Below are 18,486 nucleotides of genomic sequence, written 5' to 3'. Positions count from 1 at the left end.
TAAATGGAGGCAAGGGACAAACGCCCCCTTCACACAGTACACCGGAACAGAGCTGAAGCTGTCAATCAGCTGAAGCTCCCTCCTCTGTCACCATTTTTTTCTTGGTGTCAGGAAAACTTGTCAGAAGTGGCTCATGCTGATAGCAGAACCTAAGCTGCACTCCTGTGAATTATTTTCAGCCAACAGCGGGCTAAAACCCGCTTTCAGCTGACATCACTGTTTTGCTTGCGTCTATCTAGCAAGGTTACTTTGTGGTATAAGCAAGGAAGCTGAGACCTCTGCAGTGTGTAAATGTGCTTTTACTATACAAAAATGCTGTACATACAAAACAATTACAATATTAGGAATACAATACTAGATTAACAGATATCTATAACAAGAAAATTCCTAGCAAATAAACAGTCTATGGTCTGTAACAGTAGAAATACACTTAAAAGTTACTTGGCTCCAGTTACTGTCTTCATTATCTCCGTTGCTTCTGGAGAACAGGCACCTTCTTGTTCCCTAATTACAAATTTGAGTGTCCTTCGGTGTTAATCCGTGTTGAGTGGGCTCCACTATCAGTCTCTACTGCTCCTTTTATTTGGGCTTTTGTTTACCATGGTTACAAACTTGTTTTCCATAACAACCGACTAACAGTCATTCTTTCAGTTTGAGAGACCCTCTCTTACTGGTTTACTGTGGCTATAGAAACTATATCCAATTCAAACTGTCAATTTAATACAACAATGGTATCTACGTTCCCATTGTATCCAACAGCATTTGTTTGAGAAATATCTACTAAAGCCAAAACCTGACAGTAATCTGATTTCTATGACCAACTACTATTGTAATATTATCCCATGTAATGTTATGTCTGATTAATATAAAAAATCATATTTTAACAAATGCAACACAGTCACTCAGTCGGTCCAGGCTTGGGTAAGATCGTGACTTTACAGTTGGGATCCACCAAGATGCCTGGACCGTCAGCTGGCTCAGCGCCTCAGAGAGACTGAGGCATCCACTTCCATCCTCTCCACACCACAGCGCTCCAGTGAGTGCTAGCGGGGCAGCGTAGAGAGTCAGTGACTGACAGCCACCAGCTCTCTGCAGGCTGAAGACCTAAAACGCAATGATCAGTGGTCTTTGATCGTTCAATTTTCTCTCTTCGGTGTATTGGGGGACAACTACACCTGGGACCGGTGCTCCAGCCATCTAGGGGAGTATGCGTGTTTGTTTTTTTTTTTTTGTTTTTTTTTTTAAATCCATACTTTTTATTTAACTTCCTGTATTAAGCTGATAATACTGCCTTTACTACACTGAAATCCCACACAGTGTTGTCTGCATGCGTTATTCTCTGCTGCATTACAAAACTGTTACGGAGAGGAAGAATCAGGGAAGTGTTCTGTTCTCCATCAGAAAAGAGCTGAGCAGGGCTGACAACACCTCTTGGGATCCCAGCAGAGAAGAGGCACAGTGTGGAAAGATCAGATGGAAACAAAGAAGCACACTGGGTTTCTGGCAGGCCAAACAGGAATTTCCCAGATACTTAAAGCATTTTTAAAAGATAAAATATAGAGAAATATGCATGTATTGCAGACAATAACAGTATAAGACTATGTATACAGTGCATTGTTTTTAGTGAGTGTGCTGCTTTGCATTGTTAGTAGGAGCAGTAAAACACATCAATTGTGGAGCGCTGCAAAGCAAGAAGCAGAGCCTGCGTATGAAATGAGCACACATGTCTGCTCCCATGCAACTATAGTAGTGTTATACATTATGTGTAGAAACACAAGATTTTTATAATATTAACACAACATTTTTATATCAGACTGATCATTTTTATTTCAATATCTAAAAAGGCTAAAACATTACTTTTTAATACAGTATTTTGTTTTCTTTTTTTCTTTTCGTGTACTTGTTTATTTCTCAGCAAGTTTACTTTTTGTTTTTTTTAAGGCCAAAAAAGGAAAGACAGATGAGACCCGTCGAAAGCTTAACATCATTCTCCTTAGTGGACAAAGACTTGAATTAACTTGTGATAACAAGTCTACCTGTAAAGATGTATTTGACATGGTTGTGGCCCACATTGGGCTTGTTGAGCATCACTTGTTTGCTTTAGCAATTCTGAGAGGTGAGTGTACTGTATGGCCTGATTGTCATAGCTGTAAGCCTTTAGTCAAGAACATGAGAGCATCCACTTAATTGGAAGAAGTTTGGTAGTTTGGGGCTTCCCTTCATATATATTCTGAATTGTTCTTCTTAAAGCAGAGTTCCACCCAAAAGTGAAATTTCCGCTCTTTGTAATATCCCCCCCCCAGGTGCCACATTTTGGCACCTTTTGGGGGGGGGGGGGGGCAGAATACCTACCTTTCACAGGTATCCTGTCTCTGCTTTCGGGATCCTCAGCCACGGATATTGACATTAACGCCCAGGCTCCCTCCTCCTTCCCCGGCTGCCAGGACAATAGGAGAGGGGAGAGGAGCCTTGCACATGCACAGTAAGGTTCCTGGCGTGAAGCTGTAAGGCTTCACTGCCGGGTTCCCTTACTCGTAATGGAGGCGGCATGCACCCGACAGCTGATGAAAACATCATCTGCGGTGCCGACGTCACTGAACTCTAGGACAGGTAAGTGTAACCTGCATATAAAAAGATCTGGTCTGGTCACAGGATCCCGCAGCTCCCTCTTTCCAGTCAGTAAGCTGCTGCTGCTGCTGCAGAGGAGTGAAGGGAGCTCAGACAACAGCTATGGGTGATGTGATGGCTCTCGGAATTCCCAGCCATTGTTGAGTGCTGTGTGAGCCAAGCTCCAGGATCATTTGACCAGTTTGGAGTGGATTAATTCTAGCTAAATATAACGTGTCCTTTTTTTGTACAGGTTAAGCATAGAATTGGGCTTTTCTTTTACTTCAGAGCAAATCTATAACAAGTTTAAGAAAAAAAGCTGCTAGCAATTATAAGGTGCAGGCCGCTAGTGCTGGCTAGAAAATTTGTGGTTGTATTGAAGTTTGCACTCTCCTGTCTCCCTCCTTTACTCCTATTGGCCTGTTTTTTGTTTTGTTTTTGGTTTGCAACAAATGATATAAATAATATCGAGATGTAACTTTAGAAAATAATTTCCTTAGTGTGAGCACATCGACCTATAAGCATTTTAAAGTGGAGCCTCAACCTAAATAATAATTTGAAAATAATGAATAAATGTTCAAACTTCTGTAGTTTTTATTGTTTTATATGTCCCTCAATGTACACGAAAATTAATGTAAACAGGTGGATTCATGTCTCTGCAAGTGAGAGACAGTTTTCCCATCAGTTCCTATGCGGTTTCATGCACATATGGTGTGAACCACCCCAAAGAGGGATCATTGGTTTGGATGGATAGTTTAAGATGGAAGATTGCATGCAGTGTACTAGTATGTCATTAAGGAAGCAGCCTCAAGATCCAATGGTTTAGAGTTCTATCCATACCTGTATTTTTGCACTTAGATCATAAAAAGGAGATACATAATTTTGTATTGTCTTGCAGGCTTTTATGACCGGCCAAAGCTCTGACTCTTCTGAATAGTGTAATAGCTTACCCTCCCCCTCCACATTTTCCCAGCTCCCCCCACCCCAATGAAAAAAAACACCTCCCTAATTTATTACTGGCTAGTGGATGGGGGGGGGGGGGGGGGGGGGGAAGCTGCCTTACAACAAGGAATTGCAAGAGTTTTTCTGGTTCAGAATGGTCTGACTTTGGGGTATGCAGATAATTGTCATTGCTGCTTGCACCTCTAGGTGCTGAAAAACGGATTTATTCCCCTGAAATATGTAGTCAATGACTGTTTATATCTTTTTAGAAAATGAGTTCTTCTTTATTGATCTTGACCTGAAACTGTCAAAAGTTGCTCCAGATGGTTGGAAAGAAGATACAAAGAAGAGAGGAAAATCTGCAATCAATTTCTCCTTGTATTTCAGGATAAAATTTTTTGTCGATGATGTCAGTCTTATCCAGTAAGGCATTTTATGTCATAAGTTCAATTATAAAATAGTACTGATTTAAGCTATAAAGTTTAATTTAGGTATGCTCAGGACTTTTTTTCTTAGCGAATAGGTGAAGGAACCCACCCTTCCCAATCAACTTCCCATCCCATCCCAACCCCACCCTCCACCTCCACCCCAATCTTGCCCCCAATCCTGCCAGTCCCCTTCTATATAACCCCTCTCATACAGGTAGCACTTCAGTTTTTTCGCCAGTGTCTTCAAGGTGATGATCATGGATTACATGTGCTTTTGGAGCATACTTGGAAGTATGGACAGTACTGTTAGGAATCATGGACTTCAACTGGATCCAGTCAAAAAATCTGTTAGCCAAAAATGGATGTTACCCGAGCCTCTTGAGAAGGAGAGAATATTGCTCAAGGTTTTGCCTGTAATGCAGCCTTACGGCACTGGACCCTGGGTAATGGATCCCTGTGCAGTGTTCTGACCAAGGTGCTTTGCTGCAGGGTGCTATACAGGTCCAGGGGAATGGACCCCACATTAAGGGGGGCCCAGTTTGAGGGTCTTTTTTAACAAAGCTCGCTGTGATGGTTGAAGATTGGGTCTGGCTGCGTGTTTTCCAGCAAAGCCTGTGGCAGGAATGGCAAGTTTAAAAAATAAAAATAAAAAAACACCTGGGAAAGGAACACATTTGGCTCACTTCAAAGGATTTCTTCTGAGTAGTGAATGCCTTGCCTGTTTTTCACCACTAGAGGGTGTATTGTAACATACATGCTTGTCATGCTTGTTTTTTTTCTGTGTAGACAGCATTACCCCTCATCCTGGTTGCCAGTTCCCTGGTACCTCCCTCCTTCTACCCGCAGGCACGCAGCCCTCCCCCAGAGGCTGGTTCTGATGGGGGAGCAGGGTGGCCGGCATCTGCCCACAGTACTGAGCACCCCAAGCTATCCCATTAGACCGGACCGCCTCATTCACGAATGTGAAGGTCAGCTAGAAATCGGCCAATGCAGGACATAGGGGGCATAGCTTAGGTAGCCAGCGCGCACGTGGGGAGTGAGCATGCACAGCGTAGGCCATAAAGTTTCTGACTCTGTGATGAGTCTGGTGGCTGACAGAGGGACACAGAATATACTGGTGCATGTAAGAGCTGTATGGGTGTGGATACAGGCATTTAAAGGCATGTCTATGGGCCATTAGGCTGAGCAGTGATGGCGGCATTTTTTTGTTGGACTACAGCTCAGCAGTGGATGCATATTGTAAGTACCTCTGCATTTTGTGCTTAGGACTATGTCCTCCCAAAAGAAAGGTTGGAATACAGCAGGGATGAGCGCAAAAGCGCCGCTGTCTGGATCTGGGGATCCTAGTCATGCTTCCACAGTACTATCCTCCCCTGAAAGGCAAAATGCAACTGCCCAGTTTGAACCTATGAGGATATCAGGCATAGTGGCTTCATCCAACATTTCAGCTTCTGCATACGTCACCAAGGATGATTTGGCTTCAGCATTAGCTGGGTTGGAGAGAAAAATAGCCAACATGATCACGTCTGTCTCCCAGTCTGGGAAAAAATGCGAAAGGTCCCCTTCTTCCCCTCTTTATCTTCCAGTTTTGGAACAAGAATGGGCAGATAACATTGAGGTGCCATTGGGTGACCGGGAAGAGGAGCAGACAGATGACTCCTCTTCTGAGGACTCAATCTCAGAGGAGCTTTTCTCAATCCCAAAAGCTGCTGGTCCAATCCCTTATGGAATTGGTCCGTTGGGCATATAAATTGCCCCCAGCGGAAGTGACTGAGGGCCCCCTGTTCTTCCTTGGGTTCTTTGAGGCCTTCACAGGGCCTGCATGCTTTCCCTTTACACCCACTGCTGTAGCAATTTGATATAAGCAGACTGGGATCGCCAAGATAGGCATTTTCTCCCTCCTGTGAGATCTTCTCTTCTTTATCCAATGGAGGAAAAATTCACTAAAATGTGGAGTTTGCCAGCAGTGGATGCTTTTATTTCCTCTGTAAATAGGAACCTAACTTGTCCAGTAGACAATGTTCAGGTTTTCAAAGATCCAGCCGACAAGAAGCTAGAATCTTTACTTAAAGCTTCTTTTACTATAGCTGGGTCAGCAGTACGGCCTGCAGTAGCAGCGATGGAGGTTTGTCAATCCTTAAGAGACCAACTCAAGCAGGTCAATAAAAATGTCCCTACTCAAGGGGAAGCAACCTGCGAGTTAGCGGAGCTGCCAGGGGACTTATGTTTTGCGGTGGACACCCTTAAAGATTCTATTTAACAGGTGTCACGCTTTGCCCTCTTATCTGTGCATATGCGCAGAATTCTCTGGTTGAAGCATTGGTCAGCTGAGTTGCCGTGCAAAAAGCTATTGGCAAGTTTTCCTTTTCATGGGGAACGGTTGTTCGGAGATGACTTGGATAAGTATATCCAAAAAAATTTAGGTGGTATGAGTAGCGTTTTACTGGTTAAAAGAAGGAGTAAGCATCCTTCATTTAACAGTTCTTCCCCAGCACCTGGTTTTGCAGCCTCCAGGCAGTTTCGACGGCCTACGCCGTCGGGTTCAAGAGGTAAGCCTCAAGGTCAAGCACAAGGTCAGAAGAAGCCCTTGGGGCAGAAGCATACAAAGCAGAGTCCTAAGGCCTCCTTATTAAGGGGTGCCCCCACTCACTCGAGTGGTGGAAGGTTTCCGCAGTTTTAAGGAGCTTGGCGGGTGGAGATCCAGGACAAATGGTCATCTCCACAGTATCTCTAGGCTACAAGCTAGAGTTTCGAGAATTTCTACCATTTAAATTTCTAAGATCGAATGTTCCCAGAGACCCATTAAAAAGAGGAGCATGGTATGGGGTTTTATTCCAATCTCTACACTGTGCCAAAACCGAATGGAGATGTCAGACCCATTCTAGATCTCAGAGATCTAAATCAATTCCTAACCATCTGCTCTTTTTGTATGGAGTCTGGTCATTCGCGTCCTCTCTGAGAGGAGGAGAATTTCTAGCATCAATAGACATCAAAGATACATATTTGCATATGCCAGTCTACCCCACTCACCAGAAATTTCTGCGATTCGAGGTAGAACAGCATTATTTTCAGTTTGTGGCCTTGCCCTTTGGGTTAGCCACCGCCCACCGGGTGTTCCCAAACATTTTAGCCCCGGTATTAGCAAGATTATGGGTCCGGGGTATATCAGTAATGACATACTTAGACGATCTGCTGCTTATAGATCACTCGGTTTCACGGTAGACAGTGTGTCCAGCACTGTCAGATATTTGGAGCATCTGAGTTGGCTTTACGGCCAGTAAAGAGGCTAGAATACTTGGGTCTGGTCATAGACACGGTCCTAGAAAAGGACTTTTTGCCTCAGACGAAGGTTAGGGCTATAAGAGATCTGAAAAGTAAGTTGAGCTTTGGCGCTAAAACCTTATTAGTGTACTAAAAATATGAATGCTAATACTCTGCAAGGTTAAACGAAACCTAATGTAGAAATTTCCCAAACTACACTATATGCGTAATATTAAACAAATTGCGTGAGATGAAAAAATGTGAGTGAAATGTGTGTCTGTTATCTTACAACATAAACATGCACAAGTGTAGTGAAAAATACAGTTAATCTATCACAACTAAAAATATATATATATATATAACAACTAAAAATATGGGTGCTTTAGTGAAAAGTGCTTTTGCTCACATATGTGAGCCAATGATTATGCTCCAAAAGTGACAATCAGAAAAGTATTGTGAAAATACCAATTAAAAACACCAAAAAAATCATATAATGTCCAATTAAAAATATTTTATAATGTCCAACTAAAAATATTGGTTCAAAGTCGCATCATCTAGTTGCTGTAAAAACGCATAAAACTTTTGTCAGATAAGGAAGGTGAAGCAAGGTGACTGGTGTAAAAGGGTTGGATTCCTTTCCGGTGCGCCACTCTGTGTTAGAGAAGAAATATATATATGCGCTCACCAGACATCAAACCCTCAATGGGTTAACCAAGCAGTCACAGTATGAGCCACTGTGCAGCTCTCTCAGGGCTCTGCCTCCGCTGTGATGTGGAGATATTTTGCACTCTTCCTTCCGTGAATGATCCGTTTAGCGTTTATGCATAAAGGGAAACAGAAGTACAGCCATAGTGCAATACTGTTGTATAAACGTACTTGTTTATTAAAATCAGGTTACTCACAAAATCCGAAAAGACAAATCGCTATGAAATTGGTTGCGCCGGCGTTACTGCTTGAATAGCAGTGTAAGGTGCACGTCCTAGGCCACGCCCTACGCGTTTCGTCAGAGCGACGTCATCTCCCTTGCAGAGTATTAGCATTCATATTTTTAGTACACTAATAAGGTTTTAGCGCCAAAGCTCAACTTACTTTTCAGATTTCCAGCCTATTCCCATTTAGAGGGATAGGTTTCAAGCACAGGCAGCTTTAACCCCTCATAGTTCACTTTATTGTATTTCAAACTTGTCTAGTGAACAGGTAAATTTGTCCATAGCGCAATCTTATTTTTTCTTATTGTCTATAAGAGATCTGGTCCGTGTGGTCAAGGGTAAAAAAGGATCTCTCCATTCGCCTTTGTATGAGGTTGCTAGGGTAAATGGGGGGCTAAAGTCTAAATTGGTTGATGACCAGAAATTTGCAGAAGGAGAAATCCTTCATGCTGGTAACCGGAAAGATGGTAACAACGGATGCCAGCCTCTTGGGCTGGGGAGCGGTTCTGTAGGAGGCCATTGTCCAGGGGAAGTAGTCCGAGACCGAAAAAGCCATACACATCAACATTCTAGAGATTCAGGCAGCGCATCTGGCTCAAATTTAATTGACTTTCACGTTACAGGGTTGTCCTGTCAGGATACAATCTGACAATGACACAGCTGTGGCTTACATCAACCACCAAGGGGGTATCAGAAGGGAGGTAGACCATATTCTGACATGGGCAGAGAAGGATGTGCCTTTCCTGTCGGCAGTCTTCATTCCAGGGGTGGAGAATTGGCAGGCGGACTTCTTGAGCTGCCAGCAGTTGTCCCTGGGGGAATGGTCCCTGCATCCCAAGGTTTTTTCAGCCATATGCCAAAAATGGCATCTGTTGGCATCCAGGTTCAACAAGAAGTTGGAAAGCTTTGTCTCAAAGACAAAGGATCCGCTTGCATTTGGGACAGATGCGCTAGTGACCCCTTGGGATCGGCTTTCACTGATTTATGCATTCCACCTCAATTCAGCTCCTACTGCGGCTTTTACGCACTATCAAGGAGGAAGGGAAGCCGGTGATATTGGTAGCCCCAGAATGGTCCAGAAGAGCCTGGTATGCGAAGATCATAAGATTGGCAGTAGGAAAACCGTGGACTCTTCCATTCCCTCCAGACTTGCTTTCGCAAGAACCGGTGTTCCATCATGCCTTGCAGTCGCTAAATTTAATGGTTTGGCTATTGAAACCCAAATTTTAACGGGTCGGGGGGCTCTCGAGCTCAGTGGTGACTACCCTGATTAATGCAAGGAAGCTGGCTTCTAGGACCATTTATTATAGGATCTGGAGGGCCTATGTTTCCTGGTGTGAAGCCAAGAGATGGCATTCTCGAAAATATATTATAAGGAGAATTCTTGCCTTCCTACAATTAGGAGTAGACATGAAGCTAGCCTTGAGTACCATCAAGGGTGAGATCTCGGCCTTGGCAGTATTTTTTTTCAAAGACCGCTTGCTTCACATTCTTTGATTCGGCCCTTTATACAAGGGGTAACGCGTATAACTCTACCAGTTAGGCGGCCATTGTGCCCAGGGGATTTGAATCTAGTTTTATCGGTCTTGCAAAGACAACTCTTTGAGCCTTTGTGCCATATTCCCTTGATCCTTTTGACAAGGAAGTTGGTTTTCTTGGTTGCAGTAACTTCGGCAAGGAGAATGTCAGAATTGGCAGCTTTTTCCTGTAAAGAACCATACTTAATTATTCATAAGGACAAGGTGGTGTTGCGTCCTCACCCAACCTTTTTGCCCAAGGTAGTGTCCAGTTTTCACTCTAACCAAGATGTCTCCCTGCCTTCGTTTTTTCCCAGAACCTCGCTCTACGGAAGAAAATTTTTTGCATTCTCTCAACGTGGTGAGAGCTGTCAGGATCTATCTAAAGGTGACAGCTCAGATAAGAAAGACTGATTCTTTGTGCTGCCAGATGGGCTCAGAAAGTATTAGGCAGCGTCAAAATCAACTATATGCCAGTGGATTCCTCAGGTTATAATTCAGGCTTATGGCTTGAAAAGAAGGATGCCACCTTTTCAAATTAGAGCACACTCTACCAGTGGAGTAAGTGCTTCATGGGCAGTGCGTCAACAGGCTTCTGGCTCAGGTTTGCAAGGCCACGACTTGGTCATCAGTACATATATTTACTAAATTTTACCAGTTGGATGTAAGGCGACAGGAGGATGCTGCATTTGGGCACAGTGTACTGCAGGCAGCAGTATAGGTCCTTATGTCTGATGGCGGGCTGCTTTGATATGCGTCTCCCTCCCCTCAAGGGCATTGCTTTGGGACGTCCCACATAGTAATTACTATGCCTGCTCTGTGTTCCGTGATGTACGATAAAGAAAATAGGATTTTTTATACAGCTTACCTGTAAAATCCTTTTCTTGGAGTACATCACGGGACAGAGATCCCTACCCTCTTGCTGGGATATACATGCTTTGCTACAAAACTGAGGCGCTTCCTGTATGGGAGGGGTTATATAGAGGGTGACATCATGTCTTTGGGTGTGCCAGTGTCCATTCACCTATAGGTGGTGTATAACCCACATAGTAATTACTTTGGCTGCTCTGTGTCCCGTCATGTACTCCAAGAAAAGGATTTTACAGGTAAGCTGTATTAAAAATCCTATTTTTGTGCTAAGGATTTTCCTTATATCTATTCTGTCTCTGTAGGCACAGCCTTACTTGCCATCAGTACTACCTGCAGCAAAGAAAAGACATCCTAGAAGAAAGGCTATATTGTGATGATGAAGCAGCCTTGCTGTTGGCGTCCCTGGCTCTTCAAGCGGAGTATGGAGATTACCAGCAAGAAGTATGTGTGCAACAATTAACTTTTTACTTGTGGCTTCCTGTCAGGAAAGTCAGGTTAAGCCATCTGATAAAGTTTGTACACATAATTGTGAAATGGTATACCCCACAGCCGTTAGTAATATCCTTTTATCTTGAGTCATGAAAAATTATTTAACGGCAACACCTGTACTTGTTCTTGCCTCAACTCTTATAAAACTCCCTGCCATTGAACATATATAGTAATATCACATGCAGTCACATATAGATTCACTTGATGGCTAACATTTGTGGATTATCATTTAACTCCTTTGCTGCCTGCACAATTTTTGCGTTTTTTGCTTGTGTGTTTAAAAAAATTATTGTAAGCCTGAAGATTAGTTTACCACTTCAACACTGCTGTATGAATAAAAAAAAACTAATAATAATATATATATATATATATATATATATATATATATATATATATATATATATATATATATATATAAATAAAATATATATGGCCCGTATTGAGGTGGTTGATGCTGCATACCATTTTTTACTTCAGCTAGCTCTCGATCACCTTCACAGGCAGCGGAAGGAGGACCCCCCCCCCCTCCTACTGCCTTTCCCGGGTCTCCCTTCCCACTCAGGAGCCCGTGACTGATCTGATTAGTGCCATCTAGGGAAAAAAAACAGGGAGGGGGAGGTGCCGACCTGAGAGGAGTATTAAAATGATAACTTATAGGATAAGATTAAAAACACAAGATGATCAAAGATGCATGCTCGTCAAAATAAAATGCAGTCCTGGCATTCCACATGGCTCTGTGGGTCCCACCGCTGTTCTGGCTAGCTGGAAAGGATTGAGCAGCTGGCTGGAATGGATCAGTGTTTCTCCAGGAGCAAAGGAACTAAGAAGCTCCACACTGACCCGCATGGACCATGGAACAGAAAGTGATGTCACCGGTGTCTGATTGGACCTGGGCAGGTTTGGAATCTTGTCAATCAGGGCTGCAGTGGTGAAAGGCTACGTGCTCGGAGCTGGCTGCTCCTCCTATTGGCCTGCTGCCCTCTAGAGGAGGACAGCTATATATACACAATGGAGAGCATGTGGGTGTGGCAGTGGAACTAGAACTTCCAGCAGACCAATCGGTAAACAATTTAGGGAAAAATAAATTATAGCAAGGTGAAGCAGAAGTTAACAGTCTCGGATTGACAAAAAATATATATTTTTTTTTTTAAACTGATACACGTGGACATATTTGAAGCATAATTATCTTCTATATGTATAGAAGCCTATTGAAGAGGTTAACCATGTAGGAAGGACCAGGCAAGTAAAATAGAAAAAAGGGGGGTTAGTATGCATGTAAACATGAAGAATTGATGGAGGGGGCATAGGCTGTAGTGTAAATAATTATTAATAATAATGAACTGTAATGATAAAGTTGATGCTGAGTTACCCCTGAATTGGTATACAAGACATGTATGTATATATATATATATATATATATATATGTGTGTGTGTGTGTGTGTGTGTGTCCCCTCATGGTGTGGATACCAAGTGGGGTGCACCTAATGATGGATCATGTAATATGTATATACTGTATTTATTGGCGTATAACACTCACTTTTTGACCATGAAAATCGGGTGCCAATAGCATGTGCGTGTTATACGCCAATACTTAAATTTTAGCTGCCTCGGAGGGGACAGGGTGGGGACGGGACAAGCACCGTCAGATTACATACAGTGAGAATCTCCTGTTTACTTGGCAACCTCTGTAATAGGAAGTCCTGTCTCCTGGGCCACCATTGGACCACTGTTCTGTCTATCATAGTAGATTCTCACTGTATGTAACCTGTCAGTGCTCATCATGCCCCCATCCCTGTCCCCTTTAGGCTGCAGATGGGCATCAATCAGGCTGCATTGATGGCAATGGTGAGGCTGCTGCATTGATAACAATGGTGAGGCTGCATTGATGTGAACTGATGAGGCTGCATTGATGGCACTTTTGAGGCTGCAGATGGGCATTGATCAGGCTGTATTGATGGCAGTGGTGAGGCTGCAGATGGGCACTGACCTTTATTTTGCTTAAAAGTTCCCTATTTAAAATGTAATTTTTTTTCCCTGAAACTTCCCTCCTAAAATTAATGTGCGTGTTATACGCCGATAAATACGGTATGTCTGTATATACATTTTTTTTTACATATGCATAATTTTTTCTTGCATTGAAACATGCCCACTTGTGGGATCCAGAGGTTTGTGGGGAATGGGATCTGGCTTTGGTTTGAGGATCTTACTTGGTGCAATTTGGCTCTTGATATTTTTGGCCTTGCAGTGGAAAACTTTGGGTTTGGATCTTAGGGTGGAACCCAGATAAGGATCTTCCAGCAGGATGGACCATTTCTTGATGAAGATTTTTTCCATTTGTCTGTAGCAGTCATGGAACTGGGTGGTAAACTTTGTTGGCTGGAGCCCTTCTGGCGTGTTGGGTTTAGCCTGATACTGATGAAAATCATCATCTACGAGAGCTGGGGGGTATCCCTTGTCCAGAAATTTTTGAGTTAAGAGTTGGCCTTGGGTCTGGTAATCCTCATCTCTGGTATAATTGCGTCAGTTCCTGTGGAACTGGCTCTTGGGGATATTGTTCTTCCATCTGGGGTGGTGGCAACTCTGGAAGTGTATGTATGAGTTTCCTGCAATGGGTTTCACATCGTTGGTGGCATCTATTTGTGTGCCACTGTGATAAAGTTCTAGATTCGAAAAAAGCTAGTTTGTCAGTGTCCGCTACGAAGGTGAAAGACTGCCAAGTTGTTATTACAACGGGAAACAAACTGCGTGAGGTTCTCCATGGTGCCATCCCAGATGATTATTACATCATTGATCACCTGTAAAAAATGATGTTGGCAGCAAAGGGATTGTTGTGTGTGATGTGGTGGGGTTCTCAATAACCCATCATTAGATTTGCGTAGTTTGGGGTGAAGTTTGCCCCCGTGGCAGTGCCTTGGGTTTTTAGCTAGAACTGATCTTCAAATTCAAAGTAATTATGCATGAGGCAAAAAGTTGTTGCCTCAAGTATGAAGTGGGCTTGCCGTGGGTTGATAAGTGGATCAGTGGATAGGAAGTGTTCTACTGCCATCAGACCTACATCATGGGGAATGGATATGTAAAGGGAGGTGACATACAGGGATGCCCATATGTACCTGGGTTCAGTCCAGTAGATGTGTACTGTCTCTAATGTATGATGGAAGATTCTGTGCCAGAGGTTGTAAAAAGCGATCCACATGGAAAAACCACTGGTGACACTTTCCATTGAAGCAACGATGGGCCGTCCTTGTGGGGTATTGATATCTTTATGTATTTTTGGCAGGTGGTAAAAATACGGAGTTTTGTAAAAACTTTTAATGAGAAAAGAGAACTCTGATTTGGAAATAATTTCTCCCTGAAGGGCTCATGTGGTAGCTTCCTGAGTGAAACGGGGCAGAGGGTGCTGAGTTAACTTAGGTGTTGGTATCTGACAACGGTCTCAGGGATTCCTTTTATGTAATCCATTTTATTTTGAATTGCAATACCTCCACCCTTGTGTGCAGCTTTGATGATGATGTCCTCGTTCTTGGCCAGTGTGTCTAGTGCTGTTCGTTCAGCCGTGGATAGGTTGGATATTTTCTTGGAGTTTGTGCTGGTTTGTCACATTTTGATGAGGTCTGCATACACCACCTGATAAAAGGTGTTTATGTAGGGACCTTTTTTGTGTACTGGGTTTAATATTGATTTTGGTTTGAAGTTGGTATGTTGAACTGGGGGGGAAGTAGGTAAATGCTGAGTGAGCCAATCCAATTCTAAGAAATGTCTCATCATAAAATTCTGCTAGGTCATTGATAATAGAATGATCACTGAGATCTAGCAGTGGGGTATCTTCTCTATTTTACGGCGCATGCGCCGTAGACAGCGGTGCCCATTTTCGGGCAAATATCTCCTAAACCATATATATATAACCTAAACCATTTAGGAGATATTGCTTGGACCTACAGGTAAGCCTTAATCTAGGCTTACCTATAGGTCCAAGTTGTTTGGAAGGGTTTACTTCCTCTTTCAATACCGGGCCTATTCTGGCACTTCTCTCTTACATGTAAGAATCATAATTTCTTTTTGCTAGAAAATTATTCAGAACCCCCAAACATTATATATTTTTTTTTAGCAGACACCCTATGGAATAAAATGGTGGTCATTGCTTTTTATCTTGCACGGTATTCGCACAATCATTAACAAAACAGTAAAGTTAGCCCAATTTTTTTGTATAATGTGAAAGATGATGTTACACTGAGTAAATCGATACCCAACATGTCATGCTTAAAAATTGTGCACACTCATGGAATGGCACCAAACTTCGGTACTTAAAAATCTCCATAAGTGAAGCTTTGAAAATTTTTACAGTTTACCAGTTTAGAATTACAGACGAGGTTTAATGCTAGAATTGTTGCACACACTCTTAACGCATTTGGCAATACCTCACTTGTGGGGTTTGAATATCGTTTACATATGTGGGCGGGACTTACATGTGCGTTCGCTTCTGAACGCGAGCTACCGGAGACAGGGGTGTTTTAAAAAAAAAAAAATTCTTAATTTTTTTGTTATTGCACTTTTTTTTTTACATTTTTATTATTTTTTTATTACAAGGAATGTAAACGTCCCTTGTAATAGGAATGGTGTGCGACAGGTCCTCTTTATGGAGAGATGTGGGGTCAATAAGACCCCACATCTCTCCTTCAGGCTGGAAAGCATGAGATTGAGAAAATAAATCACCGATCTCATGCTGACAGCCGCAAACACGGCTTTGTTTACTTCCAGGAACCTGGGCGTGACGTCATAACATCGCACCCAGTTCTCCGACAGTCATAGAGATGACTATCTGGTCACCGGAAATCTCTATCGTCGTCATCCAGCGCCGGCCGATTCTTTCTCCGGGCCCCAGATGGCAGAGCCGGGAGGAGGGGGTGTCGACCTATAAGAACGATCAAGCGGCGGCACAGAATCGCTGGCTTGAAAAAATTATATCGTCATATGATGCCCTAAGGTATTGAAGTGGTTAATAAAGAGAGGGACAAATGAGTTGACTAGATATAAGAAAGGCTGCAGAGTGTCTGATAATCATCAGCACCACATCCCATAATTTGGTAAGTACAACAAGAAAAGAGACAGAATGGGATTTTTAGGGTGCAAAAACACAATACAAAAATGTGAAAAAAAATCGAAATTTTATTTAGACATTAAAATATGTAGACATTGTCATCAAATATATCCATACGGTAGATGGAAAAGGAGCAGTAGATTACGATTCTCTACATGTTTTGCCATACAATGGCTTCCTCAGGAGACATTTAGTCAAGAACTGCATGTATGATCATTAAGAACAATATATTTTAGATAATTGATAACAGGAAAGACAATATACATTCGAAAACCGATATGCATATAAAAATATATTATCAATCTCGAATATGTATGGGCCTGCTTGCCAACTCCAAGTCTCAATTACCTTAATACTGGTGAGTTTCTAATAATCCAATAACAAATTGGGTTCCAAAATCAGAGGGGTAACTGGATAAGGACATTTGGTGAAGCCATAGAGGAAGGCATAATGACACCTATACAAAACCCACCTAGGATGAAGGTTATATTATAAATAAATTATATCATAATTAAATAAGGCATAGACCTGGTAATGGATTAATTGCCTACCGGTGAAATCCACAGACAGTAAAGCAGTCCTAATTACTGGGAGAAGGTCTTGAAATCCTCATATTGAACCCTATCCAAAACTGACAGAAGCCAAACTGTCAATGCAAACCAGCAGAATCCTGAACATTACTTCTAACTTGAGATTATTTTTACCAAAATCCAGATCTCTTTCCCTGATAAATATGTCTTGTAACAAGTATTTCATTCTCTTGCCGATGGAGCCACGGCTGTCTCCATGCATCTGCTTCTTTTTATGCCCCCTTTACCCTCACCAGCAGCATGAATCCATTACCAGTTCTATGCCTTATTTAATAATTTATTATATAATGATAGTGATCAGTGCTATAAAAATTAACTGATCAAATCACTGCTATACAAATGTATCAATCACTGTATAAATACACTGGCAGGGCAATCAAGGAGTTAAGTGTACTCTATGGAGTAGAGAAAGATCGCTGTTCCAGATCACTAGGAACAGCAGATCTCTCTCTCCTGCCCCGTCACAATGGGGATCCACATTGTTTATATTGGCAGATCCTCATTCTAGCCTTTCTTGAATACATATGCAGTATACAATGCATGGTTAGTGTGTCTATTTTTGAATAACATATGTTTCTATTTGTTTTTCTAATAAAGTTATCTTTTGTATTTATACATTTTTTTGTATGAGGCTTTTTTCATTGTTTATCCCTTGGTACAAAATGTACTTGGGCCATATTATTCACTGTGCAATTATACTTGAGCAGTATTTATTTATACTTTACAGTGTTTGGACAGTGGCGGTATTTTGTATAATTTTAAGCTTTTATTGCTGTCTGTCTACATTGTGGCAATTTCCCATTACATACCGTCTGGTTACCAAGACCAGTGGCGTATCAATTGGTGGGTGGGGGAGATTGGTTGGCCAAAAATTCTTAGGGGTGCAAAATTAGTAAAGGATTTGGCGTGAGAAGAGGAAGAAGATCAGTCTGAGCGTGCTACTGTTCTGGTTCCGTCAGCAGCGCATTCCCCTTTCTCTCTCTCCCTCTTGGGCTGTGTAGGCAGGTCCTGCTGGATTTTCGGAGTGAGCAGAGTGGAGGAGAGGCAATGAGGCTGCCTACATGAAGCTAATTGCGGGCACCCCCTGGGGTTCTTTCATCCAAGGGTGTGTTCGCAGGTGCCTTAAATTATGTCCACTGTTTTGCATTTATTTTCTTCCAAAAATAATTATAGTGGTTGTTCTCATTATATAATTTCAGAACTTGCTGTTTAGCTACATCGTATTTTGCTGCTACATGTACAATATATGTATAATATATACAACATTGTATTACATAACATATAACTAACATGTAAGTAACATGTTCTTACCTAGGTTCATGGTCTAGCTTATTTTAAACTGGAACATTATCTCCCTGTTCGAGTGATAGAGAAAATGGATCTGTCTTATATGAAGGAGGAATTGTCCAGGCTACACAGCACATACGCAGGAGCTTCAGAGAGGGAAACAGAACTTGAATTCTTGAAAGTAATCACATTTCATATTCTTTCTTTTGCCTGATTTAAAGCTATATATAGGCTAAGACTTTTTTTAAAAATGTGCTTTACGTCTCAACATTGGTGAAAATGTAATAAATACCTGTAATGTTTGTAATATGTATGTAATATTTTCACCACTAGCATTCAATCCTAAGAGAAAAATAGCTGAAGAACATTTGACAATGAATTATTAGGCTAAGAACAATCGACCAGCAGGGAAAACACTATGATGGAGACTTCTCTACAATGTGCAGTCTATGGAGAATCTTTTGCGAATGG

At 42.1% G+C, this 18,486-nt stretch overlaps 1 protein-coding gene across 14 annotated transcripts in view; it reads left to right on the top strand.

The window, feature by feature from the left end:
• PTPN13 (protein tyrosine phosphatase non-receptor type 13) overlaps window positions 1-18,486 on the top strand; it is a 413,328-nt gene that overhangs the window by 239,691 nt on the left and 155,151 nt on the right. For all 14 annotated transcript variants that reach the window (XM_077476384.1, XM_077476379.1, XM_077476376.1 and 11 more), the window contains 4 exons: window positions 1,942-2,116; window positions 3,819-3,972; window positions 10,857-10,995; window positions 18,044-18,196. In XM_077476384.1, the coding sequence (XP_077332510.1) occupies window positions 1,942-2,116; window positions 3,819-3,972; window positions 10,857-10,995; window positions 18,044-18,196 (621 nt within the window). The remainder of the gene's footprint in view (window positions 1-1,941; window positions 2,117-3,818; window positions 3,973-10,856; window positions 10,996-18,043; window positions 18,197-18,486) is intronic.

The sequence above is a fragment of the Lithobates pipiens genome, unplaced genomic scaffold, assembly GCF_037356315.1.
Source record: "Lithobates pipiens isolate NorthernLeopardFrog02 unplaced genomic scaffold, aLitPip1_a1.2 Scaffold_13, whole genome shotgun sequence".
Classification (NCBI taxonomy): Eukaryota; Metazoa; Chordata; class Amphibia; order Anura; family Ranidae; genus Lithobates; species Lithobates pipiens.
This window is presented reverse-complemented; position numbering and strand designations above follow the sequence as displayed.